The 26,233-nt window shown below is 41.3% G+C and overlaps 2 protein-coding genes and 1 pseudogene across 3 annotated transcripts; 2 read left to right on the top strand and 1 right to left on the bottom strand.

Moving 5' to 3' along the window:
• Positions 1-1,248: 1,248 nt before the first annotated feature.
• Positions 1,249-5,324, bottom strand: nol7 (nucleolar protein 7). Of its 2 annotated transcripts, XM_015956002.3 has the most exons (8): positions 4,721-5,324; positions 4,496-4,556; positions 3,913-3,968; positions 3,797-3,822; positions 2,578-2,632; positions 2,224-2,348; positions 1,733-1,810; positions 1,249-1,645 (listed from the first exon to the last, which is right to left on the bottom strand). In XM_015956002.3, the coding sequence occupies exons 1-8, from the start codon at positions 4,927-4,929 to the stop codon at positions 1,572-1,574; spliced, it is 684 nt and encodes a 227-aa protein (XP_015811488.1). In that variant the 5' UTR covers positions 4,930-5,324; the 3' UTR covers positions 1,249-1,571. The 2 variants fall into 2 exon arrangements, with proteins under 2 accessions (XP_015811488.1, XP_054599613.2); XM_054743638.2 differs by lacking the exons at positions 1,249-1,645; positions 1,733-1,810; positions 2,224-2,348; positions 2,578-2,632 and adding an exon at positions 2,639-2,913.
• Positions 5,325-13,895: 8,571 nt separating this feature from the next.
• On the top strand, positions 13,896-18,386 carry epdr1 (ependymin related 1). The gene is made up of 3 exons (XM_015956003.3): positions 13,896-14,207; positions 15,199-15,407; positions 16,770-18,386. The coding sequence occupies exons 1-3, from the start codon at positions 13,972-13,974 to the stop codon at positions 16,961-16,963; spliced, it is 639 nt and encodes a 212-aa protein (XP_015811489.1). The 5' UTR covers positions 13,896-13,971; the 3' UTR covers positions 16,964-18,386.
• A 3,445-nt stretch (positions 18,387-21,831) lies between these two features.
• Positions 21,832-25,706, top strand: LOC107383411 (tripartite motif-containing protein 16-like; annotated as a pseudogene).
• The last annotated feature ends 527 nt before the right edge of the window (positions 25,707-26,233 follow it).

Below are 26,233 nucleotides of genomic sequence, written 5' to 3'. Positions count from 1 at the left end.
AGGAGTTGGGAATTTGTTTTGGGACAGCAACTTTACAGCTAACCGATGGCTTATCAATCCCGAAGGATGTAAACTCCATTTCTCCAAATGGAGGCCATTCAGGAAGCTGGTAATAAAGAGAATTTATAACCATTAATGTAGAAAGACTTATAAATGGCCCACATCTTCCTTAAGTAAAACTGGCCACAGAACTCACTCATCTGGGTCAAAAATCCTGATAAAGCCTACCTTTATTTTTGGTGTTGATGCTTAAAAATCTGCATTTATTTTTTAAAAGCTGATTTGGTTTTTTGTCATTTTCACACCACAGGACCACTTAGATAATTAATTTGACTGTCTGAAACTCTTATGAGCAGATTCCCCAAATGATCAGACTCCAGGCCAGTAAAGTTTAATTCATGCTAGTTTCTCCCAGATCAGGTTTTGTCCAGATTAGTATTAATCTTAAATTTGTCTAAATCTCAACATAGCATTTGGGTGTATTAACCTGCCAGTCACTCCCAGGGAGAACTTTACCCACCAGCCTTCAGACTTTCCAGATTCTTCATGAAGATGCAAAAACCATAAGGAGTGTTCTGTTTTGTCCACATCACTGTGGCTGCCACCTTAAACCAAATATGTATAAAGAGGATCAGCCGAACTCGTCCACCGTAAATCCGGTTCCCTCCAAGTGGAATCGTGCTTCTCTGTACCTCGTTTTGTTTCTTCTCCTTTCTTAATCTGTCACAGCATCGTTGAACCAACTTCTTAGACAAAGTGTCTGTTGTCTCTGAGTGCAGTCTGAAACCTATGCATGCCATAGTAGTGGTGGTAAGATCAAGTTAGATGTCTCTTTTCGTTTATCCTCCTTTTAGCGCGCTCACGCTGGAAACGGAAGATGTCAACCAGTAAGTTGTCCACTGCTGACTGTGTCCATTTGGAGAAAAAAAATATGTGCAATCTGTGTGCGGGTGAAAAGATTTCTATTAAAACAAATGAGAGCACGTGTGTGAGAGTGTGATGCTCAAAGCTCCTGTTTCTTTCTGCTTTCCAGGGAATTTGTGGATTTGGGTCAGTTTAATCCCAATTGACGTGTCTGAAGATAATCTGGAAAAACATTTGGCTCTACATCATTCACACGTTTCCTCAAAATTCACGTGACCGAAAGGCTTAAGGGTTCTGTTAGCATGAAAACAATTTTACACATTTACCTTTGAGTGAACAAAATTACTAGTTTGTCCTTGAACATGAAAATGGACAGGAAGCGTATGAAAACAGATTAAATATAATTTACAGAAACTGAAATATTTGTTTCTCAAAGATAAATCAGTTTGTTTACCTGCAGCAAAAAAATTTGCTAAACTATTTAATCATCAGGAACCGAAGATCCTCACAGGAGATGCTTGGGGAAACAAAGTTCTTAAAGCCAAACGTAAACATTTCAGTGAATACTGCAGCTGAGCCCGGTTCTGTCACCAGACCGACCCGGTCCAAAACTGTTTCTGATGGTTGGTCCAGATTCTCTGAGCAGAACTCTGCAGGTCGATGTGGAGGAGGCCCGTTAAAGATTCTAATCCGACACGTCTGTCGCATCAGCTGGAGGGAATCTGCTGTTTGTGGATCCACCTCTTGTTCATCTTCTCTGCTTTTGCTTTCTTCTCACAGGCTGCACCAAACACAAACGGTTCAGTTATGTTCTGACGTGTTGACATTTCCTTTCCTGTGTGAGAAGCTCCGCCCACGCTGAACTTACCCCAGCCTTTTTTAACGAACTGCACCGCTGCACTTTTCTTCCCCCCGTTCTTGTTCTGGATGGAGAGAAGCTCGTTATCTAGAAGAGAAACAAGAAGCATAAATAGAGGCTAACAACACGCTGAGAATCAGCCTGAAAACTGAATGTCCCCATCGTGTCTCCAGTAGGACATCTAGAGAACGCCTCGGTGAGACGAGATGGGACATTGCTGTAGCAGAGCTCAAATTGAGACAGATAATCGTCTTCTCAGACTTCTGCCTCAGAGTGTAGCCTGCACACCAACAATTAAACTCATTTTATTCTGTATTAAGATCAAACAGCAGATTTTAATTAGAATTATTCAACAATAGAGATGAGTAATCTGTAGCTCAGTACTGATTAAAACTAAAATATCTAAGTGAGTATCTGAGCTCAGATTTTAGATCAAGACTCAGATCTGGAACAGACTTCTAGTTCTTGTTCGCGATGGTTTCCAGCTGTTTTAGTCTTACTTGTCCCTCTGCAGCTTCCTGGTCCGTAAAGTCTCGACTGGATGAAATCCTCTGCTGCCTGCCGCTGGAAGGCTGCTGCTGCAGTTTGCTCTGTCGCCGCTCTCACCGTGTAGTTTCCTTTAAAGCTGGGGGAGAAAATCCTCGTTTCATAGAGTGACCCGATTACAGACTAGTCAGAAACTAAAGTACTACAGTCAAACTCGGGTTTCCTTCCACTTGATACAATAAACTCCACATTGCTTTGTTGTAATTTAAATTTCAGCCCTTTGAAAGTGTGAAGATGAGCAGTTTTGCTAAAATTTCAAGTCGACCAATGAAAATGTCATTTTCAATGAAAGGAAAATATTTACATACATTCTGACATTTGGAAGTTTGACACTCGTCGTTCTGTCTTCTGCCTCCTCTTCCGCTGTGTGAAAAAATAAATTTAAGTTATTCTGATCAGCAGCTTTTTTTTCACTTAACATTTGCATTCTAACAGATTTAGATTTTTTCAACAATGAGAACGGAGCAGGGGGCTCCCACATGTCCACAGGGGACGCACCCGGTGGGGTATATGCTGGATTCCTGGAAGGAGTGGAAGATCATATGCCTCAGCCAGCTGTTCATTGAGGATATCAAAGACGTGTGGATATTTGGTCTGATGATCACTGGATTTCTCCTGATTGGAGTGGGAGGATATCTGGTTTTCTGGAAATTTGAGAAGACGGGAGTGATTGGAGGGCGACCCGCAACCACGGAAAGCACCGTGTGGAGACTTCTCAGACTGGGACGTTACTCAAGGTGAATCGTAAGCTGGACAATGTTCTAGCTGCGATACAGGTATTAGTGCGCAAAATGGATGTCATCTCGGAGAGAGTCACCGGACGGTATGGACAGGTTTAAAAACCCAAAATTGGCTTCACTGAAGGACTGGAATGATCAGTTTAAAGACTGAAGGCAGAGAGGAAAATTATCTCAGCCTGAACCAAACAAATTCTTACTATCCGAATCTGACGCCCTGGTAGCCTTGAGCGGCTACAAACCCCCACAAAGGAATGCAGACAGATAATGTGAAAACCCGACCCCCCCCCCCGGATTAGTGAACTGCAGCCTGGCGAGGTCATCAACCTGCAGGAGTCAATGTGCTCTGCGCTTCTTCCAAGATCTCCTTCCCACCTGTGACTGTACAGTGGCTGAGCGCCGTAGATGGCTGCTCTCGCTGGGGGAAACAGGATCCCAGCCCCCCCCCCCCCCCCCCCCCCCCCGCCGCCTTCCTATTGGAGTCTCATGTTGTGTTGTCTGAAGTCTGTTGCATATCTGTCTGAGGTGTTTTTTTGCAGAGCAAAGCTGCCCTCCTGGTGGGAGGGTAACTCTGAAGTGCCTTTTTCCCCCCTCCACCTGAACCAATTCCTCATGTTACCCTCTTATCTCTATTAAGGTAGCGCGACTCAGGTTGCAAATTACCACAGTCACCAATTCTTGTCATGTGTCTTGCCCATGTATGTCTGATCTCTGAATTGTGTGTACCGAAAACTCTAATTTCCCTCTGGGATTAATAAAGTATTGATTGAAGAACAGGAAACAGCTTTACCTCCATCCTCCGACTGTTTGTGTTTCCTGGAGAAACAGAAAAACCAGGAGAGGGATGATGGGAGTCAGAGGACAAAACAAGTGAAACCATAGAGCAGGAGTTGAATAAAAACTTACTCTGAAGGGGGCGAGTCGATTTCCTCCAACACTTCAACAGGCAGGAGCTTTCTTTTCTGTGGAGAAATGATGCAAACGTTAAAAGGAGGGAAAAGTCAAGCTCACCTGTAATTTGTGAACTAGGATGAACATGCTGGTGAAGACTAACGTATCCCAAGGTGGTAAAAATACTGCAGCAGTTTACATGTTTACCTCAATAACACGATTATCCATAATTAAATGATTTTTCTATCAGATGACAGGACATGTACTAATACTTTAAGCTGTGTTTCCGCTCTTACTTGATTCATTTAAAGACATCATCCCTTTAACTGGGCCTTATTAATTACCAGCCTGATGTTATTTAGAGTTTAAATCTAGAGCTCAGTTTGAGCTGATCTGGGTTTTATTTATTGGTGTGTTAGTTCATGATGGCTTCTACAAATACTAGGAACATCCCAGACTGTAAATAAAAGATCTAAATGCAAACATCAGATTCTTAAACTAATGAATACGTTCAGAAATGAACTCGGCTCGTAGAGATACAAAAGCACAGATGACTCCAGTCAAGAGCCACATTAAATGCTCGCGCGCATACACACACCTTCTGTTCCTGGAACAGCTCCTGTTTTTTCCTCCTCTTCTCCTTCAGCAGCTCCTTCTCTCTGCAAAAATTGCAACCATTCAAAAGATCACCAATTTAACAAGAATGCACAATAAAACACGACCTGTAATTTATTTGCTTGGAGGTTTTCTCGGGATAAATAACTTGCGTTTATTTTTTAGGGGAGTTTGTCGCAGTGCCTTTAGTTAGCTAACAGTTAGCTACCTTTTAGCCGAGTCCAGCGCCCGTTTCAGGCTCCGTAAAGCCTGAGCCTTGGAGTCCTCAAAGGTAACCTCCTCTGGCGCCTCATCGTCGCTCGATTCCAGCGTCAATGCAAAAGCTTTAGTTGGTTTTTCTACATCACCTGTTTTTAAAAAATAACCTGTTCGGGTTTTCCCACGTTGTTTCTTCGCCATATTGGACAACGAGGACATGTCGTCATTTCGTCGCGCGACAACGTCACAGAAACAGAAAACTCTTTGGAACGCCTGCCTCCTTGTGGCGAAGAGATGGACTACAACTAAACGAATCACTGTTATCAAATCAAATACTCATTGGTGTCATTTTAACCGGGGACGCCGGGGACATGTCCCCGGCAAAATTTGTGATTGGCAGCTGTGTCCCCCCCACTTTCAAAAACGCCTGCTGATGAGGAGTTTTGTTTTACCAGCTCAGATCTTATACCAGGGGTCGGCAACCTGTTCCCATCAAAGAGCCATTATTACCCGTTTCCCACGGTAATTCTGGACAGACCTTAATAAGCAGTGACTTAAGTGAAGCAGGCAGGTCGCGCTAGAAAATTTAGTTTAAAAAGACGTCATAAATGTGTTCCCCCATCCTTTTTACTTATAAAATATGAAGTAAAAACTCACAATTTAATTTTCATTCATTTGTCATTAATATGTAGTCTACACCCGTGCGTTAAGTGGACCGTCTTCCAGTAAACGCAAAGCATCCAGCCCACCTCTCCAAATGCGTAAAATGTGCATCAGCCGCTAGTTAGGCGCATCGCGCACACCATCAGCTCCGTCAGCCCAGACAAGAGCAGAGCAAATAAAGAATAGAGGATAATTGTGTCTGGATGTGGATGGAGATTACATTTTACAGCAGCCTGATCATCATTTAAATACGTAAACCATCACCTGTCTTCTAGCCCACGCTATCAGCATTATCTTGATTGGTGTGTGTGTGTGTGTGTGTGTGTGTGTGTGTGTGTGTGTGTGTGCGTGTGTGTGTGCGTGCGTGTGTGTGTGTGTGTGTGTGTGTGTGTGTGTGTGTGTTTTCCACTTCAAACACTGGTCTAACCAACCAGACCAGCGTGTCCAGTAACATATTAATGTTACAATTAAACAGTTTCACTTCATGTAGGCTAGGAACGTTTCACCTGCCGTGGCCCGACCGCTTCTGCTCCACGTAAACTTGGAGCGTAATCAAATGTCTCTACGCTCATGCGTCTCCATATTAGAGACGGGAACAAGCGCTGTTCAGCCAAAGTTTCATAATTTCATAAAAAGAACATTTTTCCAAGTGACATCCCTCAGAGAGACTGGGACTGTTTCAGTGGGAGGAAATCTTATCGCATGCGCCGGTTCTGCGCTGCGCTGCGAACCCCAGATCTTCAGCTCACTGTCTACCGTGGGCGCTCCGAGCCACCCTGAACACAGTGTCCAGTATAAAGCTCTGATGTTCTGATGGGAATATTTTACCTCCGCGATGTGCGTTAACGATTAAAATGTCAGCTCATCCATGCGCATCCGTGTGCGTCGGGGTAATTCTTTCAAACCAAGCAACATCCTTGAGTTCATCTGTCAAAATAAACAGTCAAATGAAACGAGGGCCCGGGTGCGTTTCGATCCCCAGACTCCCGGGTGAGAGTCAAACGCTTTAACCAGTCAGCCAAAGGGACAATCCCTTGGCCAAATAGCCAGGGCGCATTATCTATCGGGACACTGTGACAGGACACTCACACTGCCAAACCTGATTATGAAACTTTGGCTGAATAGTGCTTGTTCCTGTCTCCAATGTGGCGACGCATCCAGGAGCTGTCTGAGGAGAATCCCAGAATCTGACATCCTCCAGCTCATAAAGTGCCCATGATTACGCACAAGCGTGACGCGTCAACCCGGTCTCACAGTAAGACCGGGTTGGAACTGTTCAGGTTTACGCAGACAATCTTTACATTTAGAATTGGCATACAGATGTAAAATTAATGCAGTAAAATATAAAGCTTTTTATTTAAATATCCATTCATTATTTTACAAGCACAGAGAGCCGCATCAGATGGATGGAAGAGCCGCATCAGATGGATGGAAGAGCCGCATGCGGCTCCAGAGCCGCGGATTGCTGACCCCTGTGCTAGCCTACTTTATTGTCCCCAGCAATTCTGAAAACAAACTGATGCCCTTGCTAACATGACAATTTTCACCTTGCATAACATTAGCATAACTAGCTATAACTTTTAACATTTTCTAATACATCACATAAGCCTTTTAAAATACTCTTTATTCAAAACGAAACACAACTAAACTAATAAGTAGAAATATGAGTTATATATAAATATATGTATATATATATATATATATATATATATATATATATTTATATACATATATATATATATATATATATATATATATATATATTTATATACATATATATATATATATATATGTATATATATAATTAAATCTATATCTTACAAATTATTTTTTAATTTCTATCAGTACAAGGCACTGTTTACTTTTGTAAAGGGTATTGTGCACAACGGAACTTTAACCCTTCAAAATAAGAGTCTCAAGAAATCACTCGTTCCTCATAAACAACTAAAGTTTTTAAACTAAGTTAGCCTCAAAATCCAGTTGTCAGATAATAATGAGAGAAAATGTTTAACAAAACAATATTTAAGCCTAAGGTCTTTTGAGATGCATGCTTTATGTTTCAGACTCTTATTGTGAAAAGTTATGCGGTTCCAATCCAGACGCTGCTGCGCTGCTGCTTGTGGTCTCCGTTAGGGGGCGTGGCCTATACAAAGGGCTCAGTGACGTCATACACACAGTATTAAAGAGCGTCTCCTAGAGAACACATCTCAGAAGAGAAGAGGTCTTACATTCGCCGATAGCTTATCTGCACACATATTAATCATTCTTAAGACATTTAAATCACAGAAAAAGCATCAATGGAGACCATAATTTACCAGGAAGACATAAACTGGCTGAACAACCTTTCGACCACAGAAAAACATGAGCGATGCCAAGATGCCAAGGTATATTTTTCTGAAACTATCAAAAAAATGAGTCGAGCGTCACAAGTGGTCATTAAGGCTTTTGAGGACGAACAAAAGTCCCACAATGAAACCAAGAGAAATTATGAGCAGACTATTGAAACACTGAAAGAGAAAGACTGTCTCATAATTTCCCTTCAGGAAGGCATCGCGACAGCAGAAGCTAAAGTTTTAGCCGCTGAAAAACGGGCAAACGATTACAAACAGATGTTTCTTGAAGAACAAAAGGCTCATCATGAAGTGAGAAGATCTTACAAGGAAACAGTGAACACTTTGATTGAAAACGATTGTCTGAAGGTTTCATTGAAGGAACTAGAAAAAGAGAAAGCATCTCATGCTGAGACGCGGGAAACACAACAAAATATTATCCTCACTATTCAGGCAGAGAAAGAGGCGCTCCGTCTTCAAACGATTAAGGATGCCGATGAGATGGAACGGCGGTATGGACAAAAAATACGACAATTAGAAGAGAATCTGGAGCAGAAAGACGTTTTGTATCAAAGCCTCGACGATAGATATAGAGCTGAGCTTTCAGATGTCAAACAGCTGATGGAAAATTTAAACCAGGAGTTAGAAGAGGAAAAACAAATTCGTAAAGAAAGAGAAGACATTATTTTTACTATTCAGGCAGAGAAAGAAGATCTCTGTTCCCAAATGCAGCAGCAGACATCTGATTTGAACAAATTGTACGACGAAACAACGAGAACTTTTATAAGGCAACTCGAGGAGAAAGACGTTTTGTATCAAAACCTCGACAATAAGTATAGAGCTGAGCTTTCAGAGAGCTGTCAGCAAGTAGAACATTTACACCGGGAATTAGAGAAGGAAGCGAAAGCTCGTAAAGAAAACGAGGAAATGATTAGGATTGTTCAGGATGAAAAAGTAGAGCTTTATAATCAGATGGAGGACAAAGCACGAGCTATGGAAAGACAGTTTGAAACAGAAAAGATGAATTTCATGAAAGATCTCGAGCAGAAAGACGTTTTATATCAAGACCTGGAACAAAATTATAAGAGTGAGCTTTCAGAGAGCCGTCGGCAAGTGGAAAATTTGCACAGGGAGTTAAAGAATGAAAGGAAACTTTGTAAAGAAAACGAGGAAATGATTAGGATTGTTCAGGATGAAAAAGTAGAGCTTTATAATCAGATGGAGGACAAAGCACGAGCTATGGAAAGACAGTTTGAAACAGAAAAGAGGAATTTTATGAAAGATCTGGAGGAGAGAGAGGTTTCTTGTCAGGACCTCGAGAAAAAGTATAAAACTGAGGTTTTTAATAGTAAACGGCAGATAGAAAGTTTACAACAGGAGATGGAAAAAGAACGTGAGGAAGCAGCACAAACTATTTTAACTATTCAGTCTGAAAAAGAGGCGCTTAGAGTCCAGATGGCACAGCAGTTAGACGTAGAAAAGAGCAAACTTCAGGAAGATCTGAACAAAGGAGAAGGTTTATACCGGGACCTTAGAAAAAAGTATATGGAGTTGTTCTTTGTAGCAGCACATAGTTGCTAAATCTATAGATACCACGCGTCAGCCTGAGGAAGTCTGCAGCCGCAGACGAAACGTAGCGGAAAAACAGGAAACAAAACTGTTTCTGTGTTTTAAACAAAGAACGACAGCATGGGGTTATACATACCACGTTCTGCAGTGGATGCACACACGTTCTCACTTAGGTCGAGTCCGATATGCTCCCACGGCTGAGTCTAAATGCTCATTTGTTACATTTAGTTGGTTTATTATAGTTTTTAGATGCATTTTTAGTTCATTAGTTATAAGATCAATAATCAAACTGTTAGTTTTTAGTTCGTTTTTAGATGATTACAAAATAAGAGAACTTCCATCAAGGGTGACTAAATCACGTCCCTTCCCTGACACATCACCACCTAGTCGTCTGTAAATTTAAAAAAAATGACCACACAAGGATTACGTCACAGAAAACACACCTCCACATCATTTCTGTGTGTCCTTGTGCTGCGTGGGGGTTTTCTCTGGGAGCTCCAGTTCACCCCCGACCCAAAATCCTAACCTATTGTTACCCTGGTGGATCTGCTCAGCTTTTCAGCAATCTTTTGGAAAGAGATGCATTTATCTAGTTACTGCTGGCTCTAATATTAATTAAGGGACCTGCCAGCATCTGGCAGAGCCCTTATATTCTTCACTGGAGCAGCATGCTCCCCCACAACCAACACTTTTCTAAGCAATCCAATTCAAAAATCTTTCCTCATGCCTCTGACATATTTTCAGAGCTTTGATCGTCGTTACAATTCAAATATAAATTCATTTTTAAGTCAAATTTGGCCTGTTTTCCCAAACAGCAGGCTTCCCACCATAGGTTTGGTGGGTTTCAGCTGGGAGCTGACGTGTGAGGACTCCCTCCCACCCAAACTACTAGCTGGGGCCCTTCCTGTGCTGGCACCATTTATTCTGGAAATTGTCAACAGCAGCCTTTCGACTGGAGTGATTCCAACCACCTTCAAAAATGCAGTCGTGCATCCACTACTGAAAAAACCTGGCCCAGATCATACTGACCTTTCTAACTATCGTCCGATTTCCAAACCCCGTTTTTATCCAAGATTATTGAGAAAGTAGTCCACACTCAACTTTCCAATTACTTGGGAGATCAAAGCCTCCTTGACCACTTTTAGTCTGGCTTTAGGCCTCACCACAGCACAGAAACTGCACACCTTCGTGTATTAAATGATATCCTGGTGGCAACTGATACTGGTTCCCATGTCCTGTTACTCCTGGACCTCTGCTGCCTTCGACACAGTGGACCATGACATCCTACTTAGGAGGCTGGAGTTGTGGGTGGGGGTGAAAGGGACCCCACTTCACTGGTTCAGGTCCTATTTGTCAGATAGGCAATTTAGTGTTCACATTGACACATTTTCCTCTCCATCTACCCCACTTCGCCGGGGTGTGCCTCAGGGTTTGACTCTGGGGCCACTCCTGTTCTCGATTTACTTATTGCCATTGGGGATGATTTTAGCAAACCTTGGAATAAGTTATCACCTTTACGCTGACGACTGACAGATTTATTTGGCTTTAAGTAAACCTGACTAGACACGCCTTCTCGTTGACTGTATTACTGCAGTTAAAGGCTGGCTGTCGGAGAACTTCCCTTGCCTTAACGAAAACAAGACCGACGCCATTCTCTTTAATCCAATAAATCCAAAGCATGCACCTGGTGATTTCCTATCTACCATTTTTAAATTTCAAATCTTGTGTAACCAGTCTGGGAGTGAAACTTGTCTCTGATCTGTCAGTGAGTTCACAAATTAACGCTACAGTCAGGTCTTGTTTTTTTCAACTACGTCGCATCTCACGTTTAAAGTCAATAGTCAAACGACCACAGCTGGAGTCTGTTGTTCACGCCTTTGTCACCTCACATTTAGACTATGCCAACTCAGTACTTATTGGTGTCAGTGTCTCAGCAATTGAGCGTCTTCAGAGAGTACAGAATGTGGCGGCTAGCTTCCTGACAAACACCTTTGGACGCTGTCACATTCCACCTGTCCTTGCACGCTTGCACTGGCTGCCTGTTAAATATTGCATCTAGTTTAAGGTTTTGACCTTTGTTTACAACATCCTGAATGGTCAAGCCCCTGCTTATCTGTCAGAACTGCTTAAGCCTTATGCTCCAACCAGAAACCTGAGATCGGCAGATCTCTTGCTTTTGTGCATCCCAAAAATGAGGTATAAATCTCGTGGGGAGCGGGCCTTTGCGTTCGCTGCTCCTAAACTTTGGAATGCTCTCCCCCTTAGTGTTCGACAGGCCCCAGAACTGGGTCGATTCAAGCCTGTACTGAAGGCCTACTTCTATCATTTAGCTTTTGATCAATGACCAAGCTTTTACTGTTTTTATGTTTTTATTGTGACTCTGTTTTTAACTCTAGTATGTTTCTTTTAAATTTTTAGGTTATTCCTTTTATCTCCTATATGATTTTTATCTTGTTTTTATCTTGGGGTTTCTCCTTTTTATTACTACTGTACAGCATTTTGGTCAGCTGCCATGCTGTTTTTAAATGTGCTTTATAAATAAACCTGGTATGGTGTGTGTCCCAGCAGAGACCTGATGTGTGTCCCAGCTGGGAGCTGATTCGTGACTCAGGCTCAGTTGATAAAACTCTGTCGATTAAGAGGCCCACACAGGTGTCTTCAGCTATATGATGCCATCCGTTGATGATGTCAGAATTATTTAATAAATAAAAAAAAAAAAGAATTCTGAAAGCATTTTTGTGAGATTTGGGTGATTTTCCTTAGTCAGTTAATTATACGTGTATATATATATATATATGTATATATATATATATATATATATATATATATATATATATATATATATATACACACATACATATATCTCCACACTGCATCCCAAAGTCACGTATTTTGCGAGAAGTAGCAACACTTTACAGCAATCCATATTTACACCTCAAGAAATATGATCTATTATTGGTAAATGGCCGGTAAGGTTCTACAACCCCCCAAGGTGCTTCATGACACAATCAGTCATTCACCCATTCATACGCTGGTGGGGATGAGCTACGATGTAGCCACAGCTGTCCTGGGGCGCACTTACAGAGGCAAGGCCTGCCATACACAGGCACCACTGGCAGGCAAGGTGGGTTAAGTGTCTTGCTCAAGGACACAACAGCAGCATTCTCTTGCCCGACCGCTTCTGCTCCACATAAACTTGGTGCGTAATCAAATGTCTCTACGCGTCATGCGTCTCCATATTAGAGACGGGAACAAGCGCTGTTCAGCCAAAGTTTCATAATTTCATAAAAAGAACATTTTTCCAAGTGACACATCCCTCAGAGAGACCGGGTTTCCAGACTGTTTCAGTGGGAGGAAATCTTATCGCATGCGCCGGTTCTGCGCTGCGCTGCGAACCCCAGATCTTCAGCTCACTGTCCACCGTGGGCGCTCCGAGCCACGCTGAACACAGTGTCCAGTATAAAGCTCTGATGTTCTGATGGGAATATTTTACCTCCGCGATGTGCGTTAACGATTAAAATGTCAGCTCATCCATGCGCATCCGTGTGCGTCGGGGTAATTCTTTCAAACCAAGCAACATCCTTGAGTTCATCTGTCAAAATAAACAGTCAAATGAAACGTGGGCCCGGGTGCGTTTCGACCCCCAGACTCCCGGGTGAGAGTCATACGCTCTAACCAGTCAGCCAAAGGGACAACCCCTTGGCCAAGTAGCCAGGGCGCATTATCTATCGGGACACTGTGACAGGACACTCACACTGCCACACCTGATTATGAAACTTTGGCTGAATAGTGCTTGTTCCTGTCTCCAATGTGGCGACGCATCCAGGAGCCGTCTGAGGAGAATCCCAGAATCTGACATCCTCCAGCTCATAAAGTGCCCATATGATTACGCACAAGCGTGACGCGTCAACCCGGGTCTCACAGTAAGACCGGGTTGGAACTGTTCAGGTTTACGCAGACAATCTTTACATTTAGAATTGGCATACAGATGTAAAATTAATGCAGTAAAATATAAAGCATTTTATTTAAATATCCATTCATTATTTTACAAGCACAGAGAGCCGCATCAGATGGATGGAAGAGCCGCATGTGGCCAGAGCCGCGGATTGCCGACCCCTGTGCTAGCCTACTTTATTGTCCCCAGCAATTTTTAAACCCCACTCAAGTGTATGGTTATTGTCCCCAGCAATTCTGAAAACAAACTGACGCCCTTGCAAATACTTATTTTACAAAAGTCTTCTTTTATTCAAATAAAAATTGATAGTTGTTATAGAAATTTTATGTTTTAATTATTTTTTGATCATTAATCCTAAAACTGAATGTATTACTCTATGCCTGAAAACATTCTCACTCATTCAGAAAAAATCCCTAACAATAGTGTTTTGAAATAATATCAAACTACTGTTCCAAATATTTGATTAGATTTGAGTTCTAAAACGTTTGAGTTCTTACTCTTACTTATAATGTTCTTTTTGTTTGGTAACATTTTCTCTTTTGTGTATTTATTTGTTTAGCCACTTACTCCTCTACATTCGAATTTTTATTTGTTTACTAATCTGTTGCGCTGCTTGCTCAGCTTTTATTCTGAAAGCCTCGCGCACATAAAACCGGAAGTGCTTAATTGCTTTATTAGAACCAACTTTACAGCAAAAGCAGCATTCAATCAACAACAACCGGAGCGGTTAACTGTACCGTAGAAATGATGCACCAACTCCTGTTCGTGGCCGCCGCCATTGCCACGGGTGTTTTCGGCATCCCGAGGCTGGAGGTCCCCCCGGGAGATGAGCCATGCCTCTCCCCGCAGCAGTGGGAGGGAAGGTGGGTGGTGTACGACCACTCCACCGGAAGAAACAGCCGGGCTGCCGTGTCCTACGACGGCCTGAACCGGAGGGTCCGAGTCCTGCAGCAGCACAAGAAACACACCCCGTGTCAGAGGTGACTGCTTAGAAACAAGAGGTTTAATAACTGGTGATTTTCAACCGAAAAAGTTACATTAATTCAATTAAATGTTTGTTAAAAAAACACATTTCATGGTGTTAGAAATACAAAATAAGGTCAATTTGTTTAGTTATTAGTTGTAAGAGTGATGTAAGAGAGAGAGAGTGTATGTGTATGTGTGTGTGTGTGTGTGTGTGTGTGTGTGTGTGTGTGTGTGTGTGTGTGTGTGTAAACTAACATCTTATTATTTAATCGGAGATCATTAGAATTAGGCTAAAAGGAAATAAAAGTTTAAGTGATTAAATTAAAGATTAAAATCACAAAGACCATCATCTACCACCTTAAATAAAGTAAACATAATCTGGTTTACTCTCATTTTAAAATAATAAATTATCTAACTTTATACAACTGTACATAGGCTCTTAAATTACCTATATTACTTTAGGTAATAGGAATCTTTCATTTTCTCAAAAACTGATGTTCTGCCTCTATTAATGAAATAAATACAAAAATTTGACACATTAGTAGTGATAAATAAATAACCTTTAATAATAATGGTGTTAATTATGACTGATTAATAACAATTAATTAAATAGTGTTATAAACATTTAATCTTTTTTGTATAAGGAGTTTTTTTTTTTTTAATCTTAATGATTATTTTCTTTACCTTCTATGTATTTTTGCGCCAGTAGGCTGTTTTTAATCTGCTCTGTGAGCTGGATTACATTGGATTTGTTGTTTACTTAAAGAATAAACGAGCACAAAGTCTGTGTGAGGTTTCAGCAATTGTGAAATTCAGTCTGGTTGACAAAACAAAACTGTTAATCAGCTTTTTAGTTTGACACGTTCAAAGAACAGGAACCATCAAACGTGGGCTGATAACTCTGCACTCATGAAATAACGGCCCACTTATTTATTTAACAGTCAGATTAAGCATATGATCATTTATTTGATAATAAACAGCCTCTCCTTGTTCCTCCTGCTGCAGGTTTTTTGAGTACATCTACCTGTATCAGAGCATGCTGATGTTCCAGATCGACCAGAAAACAAAAGAATGCTCAAAGATCTCTTTGACTGAAGCCTGGGATCCCTTCGACATCCCAGCTAACTCCACATTTGAAGAGCAGTACTTCATCGGTGGTCCCGGGGACGAAGTGGAGGTTCAGGAGTGGTCAGACAGGAAACCAGCACGCCAGCGTAAGACGGATTCTTTCCTTGGGTTTAAAACAAAACTAAAGGCTGCACAAGAGATGGGAATAGCACATGATGAAGCATGTTTATGGAAACATGTACAAGGATTGAAAAAAACTTTAAATTTGGATTAATTCTGAGCAGACTTTAGATTTACATCAGACGTGAGCCATATGAGTTTCCTTTGTTTTTAGGAGGATTCTGAGATATGCTGCATGGTGGCGCAGTGGTTAGCACTGTTGCCTCGCAGCACGAAGGTTGCAGGTTCGAAACTCGGCTGCAGCCTTTCTGCGTGGAGTTGTGTGTTCTCCCCATGCATGCGTGGGTTTCCTCCGGGTACTCCGGTTTCCCCCACAGATCACAACATGCCCTACAGGTTATAAATTGTAAGTCGCTTTGAATAAAAGCATCTACCAAATAAATAAACATAAAAAAACCCAGTATGTTTGATATCAACAAAACAATAATCCTAAGAATAAATTCTTGTTTATTCAGAAAATAGCAGACTTACGGAAAATCATGAAAATAAGAAGAATATATATATGTTTCTTCACTTATTTGACCATATAATAAAGTTAAAGTTATTGTGTGTTAAGTTTTAGAGACTATTAAGGAAAAGGTGACTTTTTATTAGCCAAAAGCTTCTACATACAAACCCGGTATTCTATCATAGTATTCAGCCCAAACATTCAGAGGTTACTTCCATTCTCGTCTCTGGCCAGCAGAGGGAGACATTTCATGCAACAACCTCTGTTATCAATTTCTGAGTCAGCTGACTTTTTAAACTGATAATACTTTGTAAACTTTGGTCACATGCTAAATGAAACATAAATAAATGCTGTTATAGTTCATAATAAAATGGAATCGCTGCTCATTAAAAGAATCTGATTTACTTTTAGTTTCAGAAGGGTGATACCTAAACCAGTAAACCAATCAGGAGGAAGCAGCTCAGAGATTCAAACTAAATTAATTTATCCTCATATTCTATTTTACAAGTAGATATTTTCACACAGACATTCTTAACTAGATTTGCAGGCCCCAAAGGAGCTCACACCCACTGCTTTACATTTTTTAAATAAATGAGACAACATTCTGAATTCTTTATAGAGAGAAAAGTCAAAATGCTGCTATGTCTCAGGGTTTGTCTCCAGGCTGCTGCTACAGCGTCCCCAGATGTGTTAAACCTGCACTCCTTAAAGACCAAATGTCCTCTTTTCCCAGAGTTTCATCCTGAAAGTCTATCGCTGTGCAGCAGCCTGGGTTAATATTGAAAATGTGACGAGTTATTAGTTTTGCTCTAGAATCCAGAGCTGTAAATACACAAAGACTGAAGGACAAAGATGTAAAATCTGCCTTTCTTCCTACCAGATGAGACCTGGGTGGGTGTTTACACCCTGAAGGACTGCTACCCGGTGCAGGAGACTTACACCAGGAACAGCAGCGTCACCACCTCCACCCGCTTCCTCAACCTGCAGCTGGGCATCAGCGACCCCAACGTCTTCACCCCCCCGGCCTCCTGCCAGTCAGCCCGGCCCGAGAGGATGGTGGAGCTCAGCTGCTGAGGCTCTGCCCAGTCTCTCCTTCGGCCTTTAAAGGGATATTTCAACATTTTGAAGTGTGTTCCTGTTTTAAGTAATAATTCAGAACAAAATGTCAGTTATTATTGTTATTACCCATCTGCCTTTTATCTCTTTCTTTGTCATGTTCTTTCTCTTCCTCTGTCCTCTGTTGCCATAAACTCACCTGAGTTAACTACGCACCAGGAAGAGTGTCTCTGTAGAGATGGAAGCTGTTCTTGGTCTTGGCTGTATTATACTAGCCGTTAGCTCATCAATACTATTGCTAAGAACAGAGAACTTACAACTAGAGAAACACACTTTAAGTGTCCCGATTATCCCTTTAGCTGCATTAATTTAGCCGCTCAGTAGAAAACTAATATTTTAGTCATGTCTTTTACTGACCGGGAGAACAAGTCAGGTGTTTGAAATAAGTTTTAATTTTCTAGATTATTCACTCTCAATAATTATTTCACATTAAATGAAGATTTGATGCAGGTAGTTGTTGAATACGATGACTAAGTGTGAATTTAGAGCTTTGAGGTTATTTAATCTTAATTTAGTGTTTTAATCTAAGTCCTGCCCTGCTTGCTGCTACAAGGCCAACAAAGATAAAGCGCTGACTGCATGGTGGCGCTGTTGCCTTGCAGCAAGAAGGATGAAGGTTAGAAACCCAGATGTCTGATGTGAGAGAGTATGGGACTGGTTTTGTGTCTCATTTGACTCAGACTGGAGACCTGTCCAGAGTGTCCCTCGTCTCTGACTGCGGGAGATGGACACTGAACATGGGAACTGACTCAGGAATATGAGAAAACAGCAAATGAATCAAAACACTGGATTAAAAATTTGCTATTATATTTTATTCATAATCAGTTGGTTTAATAACTTTTTATGAATCACAGAAAAACTTTCTGATACCTTTTGCGGCATTGTTTTTCTTAAACACTTAGTTTAAAGTTAAAGTGTTTAATAAACCCAGAAAGACCTTTATATGTGGGGAAACAGTGAAGCAATGTCAGAGTTCGGTTTCTGGTGTTTGGAGGCTGGATGACATAATTCTTCAGTTAACAGGATGTAGCTTCACACACATTAATAAGTCACACACACTAAAAGGACATGATTTGTTTTATCATGTTTCATTTTTCGTATTTATCAAGACTCTTTGGAACCTAACAAAGTGACCAAATCTATCACTTCAGTTTCCTATAAATATTCTGCTAACTCATTGTTTCTCTGAATTGGGGTCCTGTCCAGGATTTACCCATTTCACCAACATTTCTCTGTGTAGAAGGAGGAAATAAAATACATTCACAACTTTATGTTTTCCCATGATAAAAGTGATCACTGTTTCTTCTACAAATATTTCATGTAAACATTGCATAAATGCTACATAATTTTCAAAATAAAGCATGTTTTAATGAGAAAAATATTTGCAAAAAATATTAATGCAAAAAAAATTTTTTTTGTTTATTTTTGCATTCATGTATGCATCTGCCTGTTATCTTTGTATTAAGGTTGATTATTACCTGTGTATGGAAGCATGTTATTGGCCTATTTTGTATTTTGGGCGGGCTAGTGGTGGTTCATCCATTAGTGGCACTAGGGCACCCCTCTACCTGTCTTAAAGGGAGAAAGCCTTAATGCATGTATAAGAGCGCCCCCTAGAAAACCTACCCCCTCCACAAACCTGTGGAGGGGGTAGGTTCAGTCAAAGTATCTTCCCAGGGTATTTCTCTTATCCAATGGCACCATCTAGTGGCTGACAAGCATATCACATAGTCGATCCGTTTATTTCAGATGGCGACTTCACGTTTCTTGTTTCTGAATGTGCTTCTGTAGCCGACAAACAGAGCTAAAACATTTTAAACACATACTTGTCCGTGAAAAGTTCATCAACTCTGCATCAGCTGAGGCACATCCTTAAATTTGAAGCACGTAAGCGGTAGTCTAATGCCATTGGTTAGTTCTGGTCGGCGCTCAGTTTCCTATTGCACGGAGCTCTGCGTGGGCCGGGGGCGTGCTTTGTAAAAAGGCGTATTGCTTACATTATATCACAGTACATGATGAGAGTGAGACAATCACTTTTATGGATTTCTGAAAAATCTCAAATTATTTCTGAAAGGGTAAAACTCAGGAAAGCTACTTTAAGTGTAGTATCTGGTCAGAAGAGGGCAGCAGAGTGGTGTAAAATATGAAACGGGTCAAGTTTCTAACACGACAAGCTCTAGCTCAAAGTAAAAAAAAATCACCAGTGAATTGTGCCTGTTACAGGGAGTAAAGAATTATTAGGCAAATGAGTATTTTGTCCACATCATCCTCTTCATGCATGTTGTCTTACTCCAAGCTGTATAGGCTCGAAAGCCTGCTACCAATTAAGCATATTAGGTGATGTGCATCTCTGTAATGAGAAGGGGTGTGGTCTAATGACATTATCACCCTATATCAGGTGTGCATAATTTTTAGGCAACTTCCTTTCCTTTGGCAAAATGGGTCAAAAGAAGGACTTGACAGGCCCAGAAAAGTCAAAAATAGTGAGATATCTTGCAGAGGGATGCAGCAGTCTTAAAATTGCAAAGCTTCTGAAGCGTGATCATCGAACAATCAAGCGTTTCATTCAAAATAGTCAACAGTGTTGCAAGAAGCGTGTGGACAAACCAAGGCGCAAAATAACTGCCCATGAACTGAGAAAAGTCAAGCGTGCAGCTGCCAAGATGCCACTTGCCACCAGTTTGGCCATATTTCAGAGCTGCAACATCACTGGAGTGCCCAAAAGCACAAGGTGTGCAATACTCAGAGACATGGCCAAGGTAAGAAAGGCTGAAAGACGACCACCACTGAACAAGACACACAAGCTGAAACGTCAAGACTGGGCCAAGAAATATCTCAAGACTGATTTTTCTAAGGTTTTATGGACTGATGAAATGAGAGTGAGTCTTGATGGGCCAGATGGATGGGCCCGTGGCTGGATTGGTAAAGGGCAGAGAGCTCCAGTCCGACTCAGACGCCAGCAAGGTGGAGGTGGAGTACTGGTTTGGGCTGGTATCATCAAAGATGAGCTTGTGGGGCCTTTTCTGGTTGAGGATGGAGTCAAGCTCAACTCCCAGTCCTACTGCCAGTTTCTGGAAGACACTTTCTTCAAGCAGTGGTACAGGAAGAAGTCTGCATCCTTCAAGAAAAACATGATTTTCATGCAGGACAATGCTCCATCACACGCGTCCAAGTCCTCCACAGCGTGGCTGGCAAGAAAGGGTATAAAAGAAGAAAAACTAATGACATGGCCTCCTTGTTCACCTGATCTGAACCCCATTGAGAACCTGTGGTCCATCATCAAATGTGAGATTTACAAGGAGGGAAAACAGTACACCTCTCTGAACAGTGTCTGGGAGGCTGTGGTTGCTGCTGCACGCAATGTTGATGGTGAACAGATCAAAACACTGACAGAATCCATGGATGGCAGGCTTTTGAGTGTCCTTGCAAAGAAAGGTGGCTATATTGGTCGCTGATTTGTTTTTGTATTGTTTTTGAATGTCAGAAATGTATATTTGTGAATGTGGAGATGTTATATTGGTCTCACTGGTAAAAATAAATAATTGAAATGGGTATGTATTTGTTTTTTGTTAAGTTGCCTAATAATTATGCACAGTAATAGTCACCTGCACACACAGATATCCCCCTAAAATAGCTAAAACTAAAAACAAAATAAAAACTACTTCCAAGAACATTCAGCTTTGATATTAATGAGTTATTTGGGTTCATTGGGAACATGGTTGTTCAATAATAAAATTATTCCTCAAAAATACAACTTGCCTAATAATTCTGCACTCCCTGTAGTTCGGTGGCTGTTATGGTGGCAACCCCTGAACCTGCTGGTGGACACTGATGGTTGGGGATGCTGACAAGTTAGGGAAAGAGTCCTATGGTGTTTTGGGCCTTTGAGACTCTAGAGGCAGCTAATAGGTTCCAAAGTTTCAACTGTGAAAAAACAGCAGATTGCAATGAACCTTTTAAGGGTGTTAATCTACAACAATTCACTTTCAAGGTCCTCCCAGTTACATAATGGCAACAAGGATGTTTACATTTGGGTCACAGTAACCCGGGGAGTGCAATGTGTGGGAAGAGCTAAAAGCTTCATGGCTCAATTCTCTCTGCTCGGTCCTGTAAGGGGTTAATTTACATCTAATTAATGGACCATAAGACATGAGATTCCATAATGAATATGGAATCAATCTTGTGGATCTTTGGTTTATTTTAACCAGAAGATTGGAACTTTTTATTGCAGGGATTATGTAACACTTCATATTAACTGAGAGACAAGAGAAGAGAGAGTCACCTTTAAAACGTTTAAGAAGATTTATTTCTAAACAATTTTAAACAAGACTAACTCTAAATTCTAAGTGAATGAATGGATCTTGGTGTGAGACGTGAGATGAATGGTGTATGTGTGAGTGATGTTGTAATCAGAACTCTCATATCCGGGGAAGCAAGTCTGAATGATGTTGTGATGTTTTACTTTTAGCCATGATCGGAGTTTCATAAACACAAGAGACGCCATATTGTCGCTCCACACATACCCTTAGGATGAGACCTCCGTACAGATCCAGAATGCCAGGTCCTCGAATCCACCTTTCGGTACCGGAGCCAATGAAACAGCGTCAGCAGTACGACAGACTAGTCTTTGGATTGTCTCCAGGTAAAAAGCGACAGTTGGTTGACAGCGTCAGATGGACCCCCTTTGGGTCTGTGAGTTCAGCTTTTATTCTGAAAGGAACCGTTGCTTGGTTGGTAAAATGCAACATATTTTATCCAGCTTGTTGGTTCTTGGCTTAAAAAGGAAGTCCAGGTGGCCGGTCCGATACTTTTTTAAGAATGCGGTGAACTGAACTTAAGATGGCGTGGAAACTGGTTTTATTAATCTGGATGTTTTGATTTCTGGTCGAATCAAAGTTGGCAGATTTATAAACACCACAGAGACTATGCCACGCTTCAGAAAGGATGGTTCTGATTGGATGAGTAAAAGCAATGTGTCGTGCATTTACATTACATGTAGTCAGCATGTCTAGTGCAGCTAGATTAAAGTCATATTACTTATTAAAATATACTAATCATAACATTGTCATTTCACAGATTGCTTAACATTATATTATTGACTAACACTTTGTTTGATTAGCTTTATTAAAAATAGAGTTCTTTGATTTATTAAAAACAAAGTGTCCTTTATCTTCATTCTTCGCTTGAGCTGGAAAGAGAAGCAAATGCATGACCTTGAGGCAGTCTCATGCAGATTAGTTCTGTGTCAGAGGCATCTGTGGAGAGAGGGTAAATAACCTTTGGTGGAACAGCACCTCCATCACGTTACAGTCCCATGATTTATGGTCAAAGTTCAAATATGATTTCCATTTTTAGGAAGTGAAACTCACACAGTTGCCGTTACCGAGAGGAGAAATGGAGCCGAGAGAGGATCAGCTGGACCGCAAAACCTTCTGCTGTTCCATCTGTTTGGATCTCCTGAAGGATCCAGTGACTACTTCCTGTGGACACAGCTACTGCATGAACTTTATTGAAGCTCACTGGGATGGAGAGGATCAGAAAGGAATCCACAGTTGTCCTCAGTGTCATGAGACCTTCAGGCAGAGGCCTGTTTTAAAGAAAAACATCATGTTAGCTGATACAATAGAAGATCTGAAGAAGACTGGACTCCAAGCAGCTCCTACTGATCACTGCTATGCTGGACCTGAAGATGTGGCCTGTGATTTCTGCTCTGGAAGAAAACGGAAAGCCACCAAGTCCTGTATGTTCTGTCTGGCCTCTTACAGTGAGAAACATCTTCAGCCTCATTATGTGCCTCCACTTAAGAGACACAAGCTGGTGGAGCCCTCCGAGAACCTCCAGGAGAACATCTGCTCTCTTCATGATGAGGTGATGAAGATGTTCTGTCGTACTGATCAGAAGTGTATCTGTTATCTCTGTCCTGTGGAGGAACATAAAGGCCACGACTGTCATGTTCTGTGTCCCTTTGTTCTCCAGCCTCTCCAGTTCCCACTCCAGGTTCTCCTTTTGTGTTTCATGGCACCCTCATGTGTCTTTTGTCTGCGTCTTTCCCCATGTGTCTCCTAATGTTTCTCCATCCCTCTCTGGATTCCCTTTTGTGTTCTCTTAGCGCCCTCATGTGTCCCTTGTCTGCATCTCTGTTGTGTGTCTTAAGTTGTAGCCCCAGCCTCTTGTTCCCCAGTTCATTGTATGTGTGTTTGAGTTTGTGTGTGTCAGTATGTGTATGTGTTTGTGTGAGTTCTTCCCTTAGTCTTTAGGTTTAGTTTTGTGTTTTATATAGTGTCAGGTTCATCTGCCCTCCACTGGTTCTCTTCCCATCCAGATAATTGCTGTCACCTGCCTTCCCTCCAGCCTCACTCCACACACCTGCTTCCTGTTTCCCTAATTGCTCCTCCCTGTCTATATAAGCCCTCCTTGTCTCATTGTTCTTGTCGGTCCATTGTTGTCGTCAGCGTGATTTATTCTCAGTCTGCTCGTTCCTCTTGTGTTTTTGGATTTCCTGATTTTTGACTTTGCCTTCCTGCCCTTTTGGATTTTATGTTAGTTTTGGGGTTCTTCCTAAAATAAAAGGATTTGTCTTTATACATCTACTCCCGCCTCGCGTCATCCTGGGTAACTGCATTTTGGGTCCAAACCATCCTCTCATCGTGACAACGACACAGTCTCAGCTGCAGTAGAAAGGACTGAGAGGCAGAGCGACCTGGAGGTGAGACGAGAAGAAATCCAGCAGGGAATCCAGGACAGAGAGAAATATGTGAAACTGCTTCAACAGGAGGTGGAGACCATCAATCACTCTGCTGATAAAACAGTGGAGGACAGTGAGGAGATGTTCACTTAGCTGATCCACAAAAGAAGCTCTGATGTGAAGCAGCAGATCAGATCCCAGCAGGAAACTGAAGTGAGTCGGGTCAAAGAGCTTCAGGAGACGCTGGAGCAGGAGATCACCGAGCTGAAGAGGAAAGATGCTGAGCTGAAGCAGCTCTCAAACACAGAGGATCACAACCAGTTTCTACACAACTACCCCTCAGTGTCAGCACTCAGTGGGTCTCCACACTCATCCGGCATCAAGATCTGTCCTCTCAGATACTTTGAGGATGTGACAGCAGCTGTGTCAGAGCTCAGAGACAAGCTACAGGACATCCTGGGGGACAGCTGGACAAACGTCTCACTGAAGATCACTGATGTGGACGTTCTACTGTCAGAACCAGAACCAACGAGCAGAGCAGGATTCTTGAAATATTCACATGAAATCACACTGGATCCAAACACGACACACAGATATTTGTTACTCTCAGAGAAGAACAGAAAAGTAACTTTTTTTGAATAAAGATCAGTTTTATCCTGATCATCCAGACAGATTCACTGCCTGGTGTCAGGTCCTGAGTAGAGAGAGTCTGACTTGGACATTGTTACTGGGAGGTGGAGTGGAGCGGGTATGTTGAAGTAGCAGTCTCCTACAAGAATATCAACAAAGCAGGAAGTGGGACTGAATGTGGATTTGGATTTAATGACAAATCTTGGTCATTATATTGTTCCCTAAGCAGTTACTCATTTAGTCACAACAGCACCTCCATCTCAGGTCCTGGTTCCTCCAGAGTAGGAGTGTATCTGGACCACAGAGCAGGTCTTCTGTCCTTCTACAGCGTCTCTGACACCATGACTCTCCTCCACAGAGTCCAGACCACGTTCACTCAGCCGCTGCACGCTGGAGTCAGGATTCAATACACGAAGAGCTCTGTTGAGTTTTGTAAATGTTTATAAACTTTTACTATTTGTTTATGATTGTGTACGGGCAACGAAGGCAGAGGATACAAGTGCCCACCCTGTAACCAGGGGGTTGCGGGTTTGCTCCTCGCTCAGTCTGTAGCAGTCGTTGTGCCCTTGGGCAAGACACTTCACCCTCTTTGCCTGCTGCTGTTGGTCAGAGGGACCGATGGTACCGGCAGCCACAGCTGTCATGGGACACTACCAGTGTGAAACATTTTAAATGTGTGAAGAATGACCGGTATGTTGTGAAGCGCCTTGGGGGGTTTTAGAACTCTAGAAGCTGCATCTGCAGTAAAAACAGTCTATTTACCATTTGTGTTGATTGCTTTTTTTTCATTTTTCTTCTTTGCCCCTAAATTTTGAAAATAAGATTTAGACATTAATAGTTTTTTCCACAAAAAGATCTAAACATCTGTGAGATCTAAGATTATCCATCTTGATTTATTTTTTGAGGCTGTAGTTTTCTTATTTTATGAATTAGGTTTAAAATTAATTTAACATTCATTTCCTAGAAATGTTTAATGTTTTTATTTTTTCACATGTGAAGTAAGGTGTGTTCATTCTTTTCCCTAAAGGCCTTGTGATACAATCTGAAACTTTGACAATAGCTATTATTCTTTAGCATGACTGAATAATTTCTCTAGGTAAATGCGTTTGCTTTCATTAAAACATATTTACAAAGAGGAACCAATAAAATGTATTTTACTGTACTACTAATAATTGACTTTTGTTTTTCTTTCACGCATGAAGATTTGAAACTACTCAGAAATAAACAAAATATCAAAACACATGAACAAATCAGTTGGTACTGAATGCTGCTGCAATGACTAAGGAATTATTTACCTCAGTCCCTATTTCTCTTTTCTTACGTATCTTCTAACTGAGTGGTTCCCAAACTTATGTAGCCGCGCACCACCTTCTATGTCCCGACCATGTCGACGCACCCCCCAGCCCCCACATCAGGGCATGGCTATATATATATATATATATATATATATATATATATATATATATATATATATGTGTGTGTGTGTGTATATATATGTATATATATATGTATATATAAAACATATATATATTTTATATATATATATATGTATATATATATATATATCAATCAATCAATCAATCAAAGCTTTATTTATAAAGCGCCTTCCGCAACCCTGTCAGGAAGCCCAAAGCGCTGAACATGGTACAGTTGTAAGTAATTCTATTGAATAAATCAACAATAAAAGAAATTCAAATTACAAAATACAAATTACAAAATGGAAATTACAAGGTAGATGAAACATTCCGGTAAAATACAAATGTGTGAGACACAATTGGATTGAATGGATGGATTGAGTGTACCAATGAAAACTGTGGAATAAATTCAACATAATAGAGGGCCATAATCAAACATGTTCTGGAAACGCCAAGCGGAGGAGGTGTGTTTTTAGGTGATTCTTAAAGACTGTCAGA

Source organism: Nothobranchius furzeri, chromosome 11 (assembly GCF_043380555.1).
Source record: "Nothobranchius furzeri strain GRZ-AD chromosome 11, NfurGRZ-RIMD1, whole genome shotgun sequence".
NCBI classification, from domain to species: domain Eukaryota; kingdom Metazoa; phylum Chordata; class Actinopteri; order Cyprinodontiformes; family Nothobranchiidae; genus Nothobranchius; species Nothobranchius furzeri.
This window is presented reverse-complemented; position numbering and strand designations above follow the sequence as displayed.